Genomic DNA, 13,657 nt, shown 5'->3' on the forward strand with positions numbered 1-13,657 from the left:
TCGCTCCCAGCGGCCACTCCCGGCCCGGCCGGAGCCCCCTGCAGCCCCCCTGGGGCCGGCCACGCACCCTCTCGCTGGACGCCAAGCTGAGCCGGCTGAAGGGGCGAGCGGGAGGCCCCCCACCCTCCCCCTTGCCCAGGGCCCCCCCCGGCCCCTCCTGCTCCAGCTCAGGCTCCTCCAGCAGCTGCAGCTCCACCCCGGAGGACTCGGAGCAGGCCCTGCAGACCCCCGCCCGGCCCTGGTTCGACCCTCGTCTTTGGCTGCAGTCCCAGGTCTGAGGAGGCTGCCCAGAAGGGGGGGGGGCTTTCTGAGAGAGACTGGCCTCCCCAGCCCTGAGCCCAGCGAGGGGACCGCCTGGCCAGAGAGTGGGAAAGGGGGGCGCAAGGCCCCATGGACAGACCCCTCCCTCTCCAGGAGAAAAGCCCCCCACTTTCCCTTGCAAGAAACGGGAAGGTTTGCTGTTGAAAGAGAAGAGAGCGCCCCCCCCCCTGAGCTTTTTCCTTGTCAGGGGCCGTTGGGGGTCCCCGCTTGCCTTCCGCCTGGCCTCTTCCTGACACCCCCACCCCCTCCTCAAGCGGCCGGTCTCTGCATGGAGGAAGAAGCCGGTGGGGGGGGCGCTGGGGGGGGCAGCCTCCCTTCCTGTGAAAATGCATTAAAGTCTACTGACTCGCCCCCTGTAGTGCAGGCTGGGTCTGTTGGGGGGGCGGGGAGGGAGCCTCTGGCATCTGGGCTCTGCAGGGCTTGTTCCAGGACTCAGGGGGGAACGGGGGGGGGGCAGGAGGTGACAGACAGAGGCGCAATCTGAGCTATGCCACCTGACAGGCCCTTTCACCCATCAGGGTTGTCTCCGGTTAAGCCAAAACATGGTTTATTTGCTCACACGTGGCGTGTTCATGTGACCGCAGCAATGGTGGCAGGTGGGCCGGTGCTCGGCCGGTCCTCTGGTCTGGCCGCAGGTGGGCAGCAGGTGCAGGGGGGGGCCACCCCCGGGCACAAGGACAGGACACCCCCCCTCCAGGCAGGAAGCCCCCGTCAGGCTAGCGGCCCCCCCCTGCAGAAAGAAAGGGGCCCTTCACTGCTGGAGAACCACAGGGGTCGGTGTGGCCCCAGGGGAGAACTGACCGGGAGGGAGGGTCACACTCACCCCCCACCCCCGCGAGAGCCACCAGGAGACCCCCTGGGCCGACTGCCCTCTCTCAGCCCAGACTCCCTTGCAGGGCTGGTGTTGGAGTCGGGGGAGGGGAGGGGTTCAAGGCAGGAAACTGACCCCCTCTGAGCCAGACACCCACCTGCCCCTCGGACCCTCTGCGCACGAGTGGCAGGACGGGCCCAGCCTGGCCTGGACCAGCTCTGGGTGAAGCACCTGGGAAAGGACAGGTGGGGCAGAAGTCAGGTCTCTGGGGCAGCCCCCTCCCCCATTCTCCCCCCCCAATCTCTGACCCAAGCGGACCCACAGGCCGAGCCCAAGAATTCCCCCCAAGGCCCTTCACAGACACTCAGCTGCCAAGCCGTCCCCCCCCCCCAAACAGACAAGATCCCAGCAGGGGGGCCGAGGGTCCCCCCCCACTCACTCTCAAATCCTGGCTCCATGCCCACAGCTGCTGGCCTTCCCATTACCCGCCTGCCCCCTCGAGCAAGAGGGGGCGGGCTTACCTTTCTCCCGGGGGGGGCAGCCCCTGGGGGAGAGCTCACTGTGGGGCTGGGCGGCTCCACCCAGTCCATTGCCCCTCTGTTGGTGCCCTGGGCCGGGCGGGGGACATTGGCCCAGGGGGGTGTGTCTGGCTGGGGTCTGGGGAGCTCTGAGGGAGTCCAGAGGGGGGGCTCCTCTCCCAGGAAGTCTTGGGGTTCAGGGCATGGGAGCGACTGGGGGGGCAGGTGGGGGCTGCGGAGGGCTGGTGGGGGGCTAGGCTGGCGGGGGGGGGTCAGGGCCAGCTTTGGGGCTGGTGGGGGGAGCAGCCGCTGAAGCCTGGAAGCTGCCCTGGAGGTCCAGCTGGGGGGGCGGCGGCGAAAGATGTAAGCGGATTCCGTGAGGCTGCGCTGGGAGTGAAGGAAAGCCCCCCCCCAGCACTCCTGTCCAGCCAATGGGGGGGGGGGGAGGGAGAGAGAAGCTGTGTCAGCAAAGCCAGCCTGGACCCCCCCTCGCCCACACCCCCTGAATACACCCAAATCCCCCCTCCCCCATCTGTTGGGGTCAGAAATCACCAAGCCCTGAATTCCTCAAATGTCAAAGAATGCAGATGGGGGGGGTGGGGGGTGAGGGGAGATGGAGAGCCCTCCCCATTCCTTACTCCAGGAAGCAGCTGCCCCCCTCCTGCCCCTCTTCTTGTTCCCATGGGGTGGGGGGGAGCTCACCTGCCCCCCCTGGCTCTCTGGAGGCGGAGGAGAAGGAGCCCAGCCGCCCCCTCCTCTGGAAGAAGGCCCCTCTGTGGGGCTGTTGCCCTCCTGGCCCTGCTGCCTGCTGTGCCCAAGACAAAAGCTGTGAGGGCCCCCCCTCCTGCTGCCCACTCCCCCCCACCCTTTAGGTGGGTGGGGGCTCTGCTTCCACCCAGGGTGGGAAGGGGTTCGAGGGAGCACCAGTGGAAAGAGGCCCGGGGGATGAGTGCCCCCCCTGGTGGCCACACTGGGTTCTGCTTGCCCCCAGCCACCGACACCCCCTCCAGAACCACCAGGTGTGTCCTACCCCCCCCCAAACCGAGGCTCCCTTGCCAGCGCCCCTCCACCCCCCACCCCCGGCTGCCCTCTTCTCACCGGAACCGTCTCGCTGGCCCAACTCTGCCCCACTCTGGTCCCGGCCAGGACCCTCGCTTGCTCCCGCTGCCGGGGGGGGGGGAGGAAAGGGACACTCAGGGGAGGCACCAAAGGCTCGTGGGGGTTGCAGGACAGGCAGGTGGAGGGGAGCCCCTTGCTGGACTCCAGCCCTGCAGGTGAAGCTCCCGCAGCCCCTCCCCGACCAACCCAGCCCCCCTCCCTCTGTGTCCCCAGATGGGGAGGGGGCCCACTCACCCGCCGGGCCTCTTCCCTCCGCTGCTCTTCTACTTCCTGCTGGGCCTGCTGCTTCCTGTGGGGGGGCAGATCTGCTCAGGAGAAGCCCCCCCTCTTCCCCTGGTGGCCCCCCCCGAAACACACGGGCAGCCCCCCCATCTGGGGGTCTTTCAAGTGGTGCTGGGTTTTCATGGCATTGCTGGCCCTTCTGGGGAAAGCGACTGAGGCGGCTGCTTTCTCCCATTTCCTGGGAAAGTCTCCCCCCCGCCCCCCCCCCCCAACGGTTCCCAGGATGAGGCAGAAGTGGAAGCAGGAAGCAGGGCCAAACGCACCCCCGTCGATGTTCCCCCCCGAGCCCCCACCCTGGCTGCTTTGCTCAAGGGGGCACGGAAGGCAGGGGGGGCGCAGCTGAAGGGGGAGCGTGGGGGGGGGGTCCTGGAGCCGCCGCATCCAGTTGCCCGGGCTCCATGGGAAGGTGGGGCAGACTCCCAGGAAGCCCCCCCCAAAACCCCTCTGCCCTGGGCAGGTCCTTCCCCTTCACTTGGCAGGGCCAGAGCAGACCCTCCTACGGAGAATGGGGGGGGCTCCAGGCCCCCTCTCCTTCCATCCTCAGGACTGACTAGAGCAGTGCTTCCACAGCCCTCTCCAAGTGGTTCACAGTATATTTGCCCCCCACAATCTGGGTCCTCATTTGACACCCCCCCTCGGAAGGACGGAAGGCTGAGTCAACCTGGAGCTGGTGGTGGGATTTGAACCGCTGAACTACAGCTGGCAGTCAGCAGAAGCTCTGTCACCCTCACCTCCCAAGCTGAACCGTTTCTAAGGGAAGTCAAGGTAAGAGCCAGCCCAGTTGCAGGACAGTCCGAGCCCCCCACTGCTCGGTCCCCTCGTCCACCAGGCTCTCCTCCCGTCTCCATTGGTCCCTCCGGACAGAGGAACCCTGCGGGAGGGAGGGGAGTTGCATGGCCGCAATTGGGGGGGGCACAAGGGGGCCTGTCTCTCCCTGGTCAGGTGAGGGCAGGGGGGCAGAGACCCCGGGAGGGGCCCAGCGTGGCTGGAGGGGGTCAGAAAGGGAGGCTGGGCACTTCAAGGGTTCCTCAAGCTTGGCGCCTTTAAGCTGCCGGGACTTCAACTCCCAGAATGCCCCAGGAAGCCCTTGCGCCTCCAAGAAGGGCCAGGAGAGGGAGCCCTTCTTTTCAGGGTCTGCTCCCTCCTTTGCTGGGCACGGCCTGGCATCCGGGGGAGAGGGGCTTGGCATGAGGCCCACCCGCCTGCCCACCTCTGCTCCTGGATGAGCTGCTCCTTCTCCTGCACCCGGCGCTCCCGCTCGGCCGCTTCCCGGCGCTCCTCCTCCATGCGCAAGCGCTCCCAGCGCCGCTCCTCCTGCTGGGCCCTCTGCCTCTCCTCCTGGCGCCTCTCCTCCTCTTCCCTCTAGAGGGCGACAGAGAGGGCAGAAGGGCACCCACCACCACCCCTGCAGCCCCGCCCACCCCAGGAGGCCCCACCCACTCACCTCCACCTGGGCCCAGAAGGCGCTCCTCTGGCTGTGCAGGAGCTCCAGGCCCGGGTTGGTCTTCCGGTAGTTGGTTCCCTGGGGAGGCCAAGAGGGTTCCTGAGAGCGGCCCCTCCCTCGGGCTGGGAAAAACCCCCACACACACAGGGGCAGCTGCTTAAGGGCAAGCAGACAAGAGGCCACCAGGCAGGGAGGAAGCTGGGGAGGGGGCCACCCCAAGCCAGAACAGGGGGGCACTGAGCTCCCACCCACCCCGGTCCCTTCTCTGTGCACTAGGGAGGAAAGGTGGGGGCTGACAGGGCCCCGCCCTGCTCTCTAGGAAAAGCCTCCCCCCCCATCCTCCATGAGGGAGGGGCCCGGGGGTCTGAAGCGGAGGGACAACCTGAAGGGTGCCCTGGCCCCAGTGATCAGCTGGGAGTTCCCCCTCCCTCCTCACCACCACTTCCTCCTCTGGGCCGCCTCCCACGTCCTTCTTGGGGCAGGCAGTGTCTGGAGGGGGCTGTTCTGGGGGGGCCACCGAGGACAGCCGGCTGTGGAGCCCCTCCTGGGTCACCTCCTCCCCCCGGCTGGCCTTCAGCACCAGGTGGGCTTCCTGCAGGGGGGAAGAGAGAAGAGAGGGGGGAGGGCAGCCCCTCCAGGAAGAGCAGCTGCCCTTTTGTCTCGGGGGGGAGGAGCTCAGCCACCAAAGAGCCCCCCCTCCTCCTCCCTCCCCGCCTCCCCCCACCTGGCCCAGGTGAGACCCTCAGCCGCGCTTTGCCCAGGACCCACCTGGAAGAAGGCCCGGATGGCGGGCAGGTGTCCAGCACAGGCTTCCTGGTCAGGGTCCGGGACGTCCTCACCAACCTGGAGCCAGAGAGGCAGCTGGGGTGGGGGGCTCAGCTCAAAGACAGTTTCACCCCCCAACGGTGGCCTTCCGTGGCCTTTGGGCAATGAGGGTCGGGATCCGCACAGCTCCCCCAGGACAGCCCCCTCCCAAAGAATTTGAGATTAGGCACAGCCCCCCCCCCGACACCGACCGGCAGGCCGAGAGCTCAGGTGCTGAGGCCGGAGCTGTCCGGGATTGGACCGACGGGGCGTGGCCGTTTTACCTCCGTCACGAGGCACCCAGGTCTCGCCTGCCCCCCTTGCCGGTTCTCCAGCCCCTCCCCCCGCTGCCCCTCCCCCACTCTCACCCAGTGGATCAGGACGATGCGCGGCCTCCCCGTGGTGGGCTCCGACAGGCGGCAGAGTCCGTACATGATGCGCTTGCTCTGGAAGCGCCTGGCCAGTTCATTGGGGCCTCCTCCTGTGGGGGGGGGGGCTGGGTTAGGCAGAGGGGGTCTCAGCAGCCCACCCCCCACCCCTTCCCAGGGAGGGAACTGCCCGCTCACTGGTCCCCACCAGATGCCCCCCCCCCGGTCAGCAGAATGGAGCACCGTGAGGCTGAGGAGACCGACAAGGCCCCAGCTGCCCCCCTGCCCCGACCGTCTCTGGTGGTCCGAGCCCCACTGGAGGGAGGGAAAGGGGGGCGAGGGGTTCCCTCTTACCCCCAGAGTCCAGGAGCTTCAGTTCGTTGGCCTTTTCATAGGCAAAGAGGGCCCTGGGGGGTAGGGAGAGAGAGAGAGAGAGAGAGAGCGATGGGGGGAGTCGGCTTTAGAAGCCAGCCTGGGGGCCTTTTGGGTGTTGGCTTCCTTCTCTCAGGCTGCCTGACACGGCTGCTTTCTCCAGGTGCCCCCCAACCGCCCACCTGCTGGAGCTGGTGTGTTTGTACCAGCTGCAGAGGCTATTGGGGCTCTCAGGAGGGCAGGGGGGCAGAAGAAAGGAAGAGAGTCTGTGGGGCAGGGGGTCCGGGTGGGGGCAGACAGGGCTGCCCAGCAGGAAATCTCTGCCCCAGCCAGGAATCAGCCCTTCTTCTGTCTAAGGAGACGTAGGCATTGGGGGAGCTCCGGCTGGGCCCTTGGCAGGTGGGAACCCTTCCGCCCCCCCCCCAGTTGCTTCCCCTTCCCCCTCCCCCTCTCAGACAAGGGGGGGCCAGAGGGGCAGCAGGGAGGACAGGGGCCAAGGGCTCCACCAGCCCTTCCGAAGGAGGCGACCTCAGCGGGCCCCATCTGCTTGGCTTCCAGTAGCCTAGCTGGGGGGAGGGGGGAAGGCCATGGATGGGGGGCCTGACAGCCCCTTCCTTTCCCTCTGGGGAAGCCAAGGCCCCAGCGTCCCCCCTCCCGCCCCCTCCCTGGGCTGGCCTTGGTCACTGCACGGGGGTCAGAGCGCCTGCCCGGCGCTTGGCGGGACGCAACTGCTCTGGTCCGCCAGACCCGCCACGGAGCCTCCTCGATGCGGGGCCGGAGCCCCAGGCGAGAGCGGAGCGGCGCTTGCCCTGCTCCTCCCGAGGCCCCCGAGCTCCGGCGATGCACAACGCCCCCCTCCCTCAGGCGCGCCCCCAGCCGCCCTGGGAAGCCGGAGCCGCACTCGGGCCGCCGAGGGGAGTCCGGGCGCTGTCCGGGGCGGGACGTCGGCGTCGTCACTCACCAGCTGGCGGCCGCTCGGCCGTTCACCACGTCGCTCTTGGCGGCCAGCAGCGCCAGTCGGTGCTTGTCCAGGTCCAGAGCGCTGCTGCCCATCGCGGAAGCCCCGACGGCGGCGCCGGACCAAGGCTGCGAGGTGGCGGCGGCGCAGACAGCGACGGCCCGGGATGAGGCGGCCCCGCCCCCGCCTCCTCCCCCACCCCGCCCCAGCCCATCGCGGGGAGGGACCGGCGGGGCCGGGAAATCGGGGCGAGGCGGGGCAACCAAGGCGAGGCCGTGCGGGGGGCTTGTGGCAGGCAGGGCCCCTCCCGGCGATGGGCTGACTGCTTTGCCTGGTGGGCTCAAGTGGGACGCCGCCTCTCCTGGAAATCCCATCTCTGCCCTCGTTGCTCCGGGACTGGCGGAGGGACCTTTCACTGCCCGGTCCTGCCGGGCTCCCCAAGCCCCCTGAGCTGGGCTCTCCGGCGGGGGGCAGAGTCCCAAGAGGCCGCCCGACTGAGCCCCTTCCTGGCTGTCTGGGGCAGGAAGAGCCCTGATCCTTTGGAGGGGCAGAAAGGATCTGCTGCGAACCTCTTCTTGCCCCCCCCCCCCGCCCGCAGCAGCTGACCCCCTTAAGCCTCCCAGTGGCGTTGGAGGAGGGGAGCGTGGGGGGGGGGGTTCAGCAAGGAGTGGGACCTCCCTATTCCTTTGGAGGAAGCTGATGTGTGCCCTCCTCCCTCTTTCAGCCCTGGTGGATGCACCCCGTGGCTCCCACAGCCCCCCTCCAAGAATTTTAGAGCAAGGGACCGGCCCTTTGGCAGGCCTCGCCAGGAACCAGGAGCCCAGCTCCCTCCCTTTGCCTTATTTGGTCAATTGGCCGATCTCTCCCAGCACAAAGTCCTTTTACAGCCGCAGAGGGTGGGCCATTCCTTCATCCCTTGGCTTGGGTACCGCGCTGGGTAGAGGGGGCCCAACTCTGCCCTGGGCTGGAGGGCAACCTGAAGGCCCAGCTCAGGTCCTCCTTGGGGGCCTGTCCAGTGGGGCCTGGGCTGCATGGACAGGATCGCCCCTCCCACCATTCCAAGGCCCCTCCCAGAGAAAAGAGGGTCCACCGCACCTGAGGGCCAGAGAAGAAGTAAGAGGAGAGGAATACACTGAGAAGTCCAGCCTAGAATGAAGGAGAAATGTCCCCGCTTGAGCTCCCGAGACCTCACTGACTTATGTGTCCTGACTATATGGGGCTCGCTGATGTGCTGTGACCTATATATGTGCGGGACATGATGTTGCTGTAACCAAGTTGTGCGAGTTATGCAAAGTTTGCATCCCAGTTATTTGCTATAACTGGGCAAATAAGGCCTGTGCCCACAACCCCAACGCAATGCCTTCGCCCCATGCATGCGTACACAATTGCCCCCCCTTTCTCCCCTCTCCCCCGCATGCCCACGGACCTCACTGAAGCCTGAGGAGCCTATGGGGGGTAGAAAAGGGGCCCACTGGGCCTACCGGAAGTGGACTTCTGGACTTTCAATAGGCCCGTTGTGCCGTTTTCCGCCTTCCCCAGGGTTCGGGAGGGTCAACTGGCCAGAGGGAAGGAGTGTGTTGGAGCTGACAGAGGGCAACCCCTGGTGGGCCCTCAGATATGGCTCCATGTGGCACCCGTGGCATAGATCCGCCATCATGGACCTGGGCGTTCCCCTGGGTTGCAGAGTGGCCACGTGACACCAGCGCCCAGCTTGTTCCTCTGAAGCCAGACCCTGGGCAGGGAATCCACCCGCCTTCCACCCAGCAGCTGTGCAGGGCATAGAGCAGCTCCACCCGTTTCCTTCTCCCGCTGGACCACATGGCCACGTGAGCTGTGGAAGCCACATCTGCATTCGTGTTCTCTCTCACACACACTCACATCTGCCCCCCCAATGGTTGCGCTACAGGCTGGACCCCCGAGAGAAGCTGGGCACCTTCATGCCAAGGACCCACTGGGCCACTCAGGAGAGCCAGCAAACACCCCACCCCCACCGGGCCTTTTTTGGCCGTGGTCACGTGCTTGGGACTCCCTGGATCCCAGCCTCTGCTGCCCGACACCCTTCTGGGTCTTGAGGGGAAGAGAGCCCCCCTGCCGCCAAAAAGCCCCCGCTAAGGTGGAACTTTAAAATAAAATTAAAAAAATAAATAAACTGTAATAATTCGGCCAGTCCCTGGGAGTGGCTCTCCTCAGCACTTCTGTCCGGCCAGATCCAGGCTCCGCCTCCCTCGGGGCTGGGGGTCAGCTGACCCAAGCCATTGGCGCAGAGTAAGGGGGACAATTGTGGCGCTTCATTTTCCTCCCTTCGCCGCGCCGCCTAGGGACACACACGGGAGACAGACAGCCGGCGGGAGGCGGAGAGAGAAAGCCGGGGAGAAAAGGCGCTCCGGGCGCTGCCTCACCCCACCAAGGCCACGCGCGGGCCGCGAGCGCAGGGCGCAGCCACGGATTCCGGGCGGGACCGTCCGCCTGTCTGCCGCACAAATCACCCGGAGCAGCCGGAGGCGGGAACTGCTGCCCGGCTGCCTCTCGCACTCCGAAGGGCCGGCCTCCACGCCGCTGCTCTCGCCCTTTGCCGGTCTTGGAGGCCGCGGCGCTCCGGCCCTCCGCGATCCCCTGCTGCAGCGAAGGCAGAAAGCCTGGAGAGAGGCTGGGGGACGGGGGTCTCCGCCACCTCTGCCATGCGACCGGAAGCTCCGGGGATTTGTGGGGCGCCCCGTGGACTTTGGAGGGAGAGAAAAGGCTGCTCAGACTTTCCCACCTCGGATTGCGAGGCTGAGAGTCCGGCAGCAGCACCCAAGTTGGATCGACTATTATTGTCTCCTGTGCCAGACTGCGGGCTTGTTTTTCTGTGTGGGGCTAGCTGTTTGTTTTCTGGGCCCATTATGGAAACCTTGAGCTCCACCACCCCACCCCACCCCGACCTGCAGCCCTGCCTCCTCTGCAACTATCATAATTCCCCCTGCAGCAGCCCAGGGAGGGGCCACCTTGGACACCAGAGCATGCTGGAGACTCTGGGCAACTGGGAGGACAAACCTTAGAATAGAATAAGAATAGAGTAGAGTAGAAATGGACTGGACTGGACTATTAATTTTAAATTGTAACTAGATGGGTGGGCATTGGATTTGGTATTATGTACTGTACTGTTTTTTTATTATTGTTGTGAGCCGCCCCGAGTTTGCGGAGAGGGGCGGCATATAAATCCAATAAACCTAAACCTAAACCTAGAACAGAACAGAGAAAGAATATAATAGAATAGAATAGAAATGGACTGGACTGGACTAGAACAGAACAGAGAAAGAATAGAATAGAAATGGACTGGACTAGAATAGAACAAAACAGAAAGAATAGAATAGAATAGAACAGAATAGAATTAATAGGAGAGGGTAGAAATAGAATAGAAATCTTTATTGGCACTGCACGGGCAGTCACCTCTTGCTGGACAGCTGAGTTCTTCTGGAAGAGGCTGGCTAGGGACCCTCCAGGGAAGGCCAAAGGCTCTGATGTCCTTCCGAGTCCTGATGCCAAACTTGCGTCTGTTAATTCTTTGGCACAGAGTTTGCAGATGTTGCGCAATCTCGTTATCACCACCAGGCGTCACGAGCGAGAGGCGTTTGAGCTGCGAGCTGTGGGTGGTGCTCTGGTGGGGCTTCTAGGGTCCGTCTTTTAATGTGCCCTCCCGGGGAATCGATCCGGCTGTATGGATTCGTCTATCGATGGTTTCAGGGAACAGTCGGTCTGCCTGGTTCAATCCCATCATCACGTGGGCATCTCTGTCGGAATAAAGGCAGCTGGAGCCCTTGGTGGCCGTGTGCCCTGGCCGGAAGGTGGATTCCGGCAGGGTGACCACTGGGGGTTTTCTACAGAACATGTCCGGCAGAAATGGATTCACAGGGAGGTCAAGGGGGCCCATGTGTTCTTGGGGAGGTCTAGGCCGAAGTGTTTCTGGGCATCCACAAGACACACAGCCTTCGAATCCCAGAGTTCCCCAACCAGCCCCCCCCCATCTGGAAGCTGCCACAGGCCCAGGCGGAAGTGGGTGAGGGGCGGGGGGGATCTGCTGGCGTCATCATGGAATTGAGACCCCTCCCCCAGGCTTCTAGAGTTTTGTGTATGGTGTGCTTGTGGTGCCCGTTTCAGAATACAGTGGCACCTCTGCCTAAGACCTTTTCTAGATAAGAACCAGGTGATCAAGATTTTTTTGTCTCTTCTCAAGAACCATTTTCCACTTAGAAACCCAAAGCTCTGAAACTGTAACCGGAAAAGCCAGGGAGGAGCCTCTGTGGGGCCTCTCTGGGAATCTCCTGGGAGGAAGCAGGGCTGGAAAAGGCAGGGAGAAGCCTCTGTGGGGCTTCTCTAGGAATCTCCTGGGGGGAAACAGGGCTGGAAAAGAAAGGGAGAAGCCTCTGTGGGGCCTCTCTAGGAATCTCCTGGGGGAAACAGGGCTGGAAAAGGCAGTGAGAAGCCTCTGTGGGGCCTCTCTAGGAATCTCCTGGGGGGAAACAGGGCTGGAAAACAAAAGGGAGAAGCCTCTGTGGGGCCTCTCTAGGAATCTCCTGGGGGAAACAGGGCTGGAAAAGGCAGGGAGAAGCCTCTGTGGGGCCTCTCTAGGAATCTCCTGGGGGGAAACAGGGCCTCCACCCTCCCTGTGGTTTCCCCAATCGCATGCATTATTTGCTTTTACATTGATTCCTATGGGAAAAATTGCTTCTTAAAAATTTTTCTACTTAAGAACCCGGTCACCTCTACTTGCAATGAAGCTTGTAAGTAGAGGTACCACTGTAATACAATATTATAATAAGTCAAATATAAAACAATAAAAGCAATAAAACAGAATTAAACCAATCTGTAAAAACCCCAAATGAATTGTACAGACAAACATACCAAACAATCACAATTCGGCTGTGACTTGATGTTAACTCTCTGCTGGCAAAGCCAGGCCTTCAAGGCCTTTCGGAAAGCCAGTAGGGTGGGAGCATGGGAGCAGCATGGACATTGGAGGGAGGGAGTCAGTTCCAGAGAGCTGGTGCCACCACAAAGTGGGTCCCGCCAACCGGCACTGCTTAGTCGAGGGGACTAGAGAAGGCCGACCTTCTGGGATCTCATAGGCCTCTGAGAGGTATGTGGCAGGAGACAGCCACGCCCTGAGCCATATAGCGCTTTACCGGTGTCAGGAACAACTGCAGCAGGTCCTGGAGGCTGCACTGGGGGAGAGCAAGGAGCACCCTGAGCGAGGGTGGGCGGAGACCCTGGTGATCTGTGGCTGCTTCTCCCACAGACCAGGGGCCCTAAGGCTCCGGACAAAGGGCTCTCCGCCTGGAAAGAGGGCGGGGGGAGCAGCGGAGGGGATTTTAGGGGCTCAGACACATGAAGAACGGCTGCAGGAACTGGCCAGGGCCAGTTCAGTCGAAAGGACCGGGGGGGGGGGACACCACAGCAGCCTCCCAGAGCCCGGTGTTTGTGTGCCCAAGTTATTTGCCAAACAGCCAGAAGGCAAGATGGGAAACACTGTGTGTGTGTGTGTGTATGTCTGTGTGTATGTCTGCTTAATAATGGGTTTTAAAAAATATTTTTAAATTATTAGATTTGTCATAAATTGTTTTATTGTTGTAAGCCGCCCCGAGTGGGGCGGCATACAAATCTAATTAATAATAATAATAATAATAATAATAATAATAATAATAATAATAATAATAATAATAATAATAATCTGGGGCACCCCAGGAGGGAATGGCCTCCAGGGCAACCAAGGCAATCTTGACCACAGCTGAGGGCAACAGGGGATTCTGCAGCAGGCTTAAAAGAGGAGATTTGTGGGAGAGTCCTTGACAGGAGTGATCGTTCGTGGTTTAACAGAGGATCCAAAGTTTTTTCTCTAAACCAACATCCCTGCTTCCTTGGAGAAACCCAGCCTTTGGACAATGGTTTTATGAAAGACTGTAGCTCTTGAAAAAAAGACTGAGCACCCTCACTTCAGCCCAGTTCAGAGACATTGTCTACAAACCTTGGGGGGGGGGGGGTCGGCCTTGAAGATAACTCAGACTCTTTGGCAGGAAACAGACATTATTTTGCTGTAATTGCAGCTCTCAGCCAACTTGTTAAGGAAATACATATGGTCTCTGTGTTCTCCTTTGGCCTTAACCACTCTCAGCCGTCATGCCAGGCAGAAGAGAAAAAGAGACGGAAGGGCATCAAACACTCCCATGTGGGCCAGAAAGGCCCAGCTGGGGCAAAGAAGCAGTTGGGGGAAAGAGGCCACCAAGGCCAGTGGGGTTGGCTGGGCGTCTACATGGAACCAAAGCAGGGCAGGGGCTGGGCCTCCCTACAGCCAGCCAGGGGTCCTGGGCGGCTGCCAAAGAGGGGTGGTGGTGGACTGGAGAGCCCTCAGGACCCTCCCCCAACCTCCAGGCTGCCCCTGCTGGGCTCCATTTGGGCGCCTGCCTGGCTGTCTTGGCTTGCAGGTTGAAAAGCCATAGGGGTCATTTGTGTGGGTATGTGAATGGCTTGCTCCTAATTCAAGCAGCCCACCTGGGCACTTGGGGCGGCTCAAACCAGCCCCCCCCCTTCCGTCGGGGCTTCTCAGCTTTGGTTTCCTCGGGAGCGATCCCCTGGACACCCGCTGCCCTTCACCGAGTCCGGCGGGCCCCTCTCCCCTCCGGCGAC

At 62.7% G+C, this 13,657-nt stretch overlaps 1 protein-coding gene across 5 annotated transcripts; it reads right to left on the minus strand.

The window, feature by feature from the left end:
• Positions 1–851: 851 nt before the first annotated feature.
• On the minus strand, positions 852–7,585 carry LOC139170055 (drebrin-like). Of its 5 annotated transcripts, none has more exons than XM_070756778.1 (12): positions 7,001–7,585; positions 6,022–6,074; positions 5,668–5,780; positions 5,264–5,338; positions 4,932–5,087; positions 4,496–4,573; positions 4,262–4,413; positions 3,004–3,058; positions 2,749–2,814; positions 2,353–2,458; positions 1,290–1,363; positions 852–1,051 (listed from the first exon to the last, which is right to left on the minus strand). In XM_070756778.1, exons 1-12 carry the CDS (start codon positions 7,369–7,371, stop codon positions 869–871), a joined length of 1,482 nt encoding a protein of 493 aa, XP_070612879.1. In that variant the 5' UTR covers positions 7,372–7,585; the 3' UTR covers positions 852–868. The 5 variants fall into 5 exon arrangements, with proteins under 5 accessions (XP_070612879.1, XP_070612876.1, XP_070612877.1 ...); XM_070756775.1 differs by having other exon boundaries at positions 2,353–2,455; positions 7,001–7,454; XM_070756776.1 differs by lacking the exon at positions 2,749–2,814 and having other exon boundaries at positions 852–1,049; positions 1,289–1,363; positions 2,353–2,455; positions 7,001–7,454.
• Between the last annotated feature and the right edge of the window lie 6,072 nt (positions 7,586–13,657).

This window comes from Erythrolamprus reginae, chromosome 7 (genome assembly GCF_031021105.1).
Source record: "Erythrolamprus reginae isolate rEryReg1 chromosome 7, rEryReg1.hap1, whole genome shotgun sequence".
NCBI classification, from domain to species: domain Eukaryota; kingdom Metazoa; phylum Chordata; class Lepidosauria; order Squamata; family Dipsadidae; genus Erythrolamprus; species Erythrolamprus reginae.

Excerpts from the sequence above, each read along its gene's own strand:
- LOC139170055 (XM_070756778.1), bottom strand. The coding sequence starts at position 7,371 with ATGGGATTTCCAGGAGAGGCGGCGTCCCACTTGAGCCCACCAGGCAAA. Across the intron at positions 3,059-4,261 it reads CAGCTCATCCAGGAGCAGAG|GAAGCAGCAGGCCCAGCAGG; the intron begins GTGGGCAGGCGG and ends GCCCCCCCACAG. Across the intron at positions 1,052-1,289 it reads GCAGAGGGTCCGAGGGGCAG|GGGGGGGCCGCTAGCCTGAC; the intron begins GTGGGTGTCTGG and ends TTCTTTCTGCAG.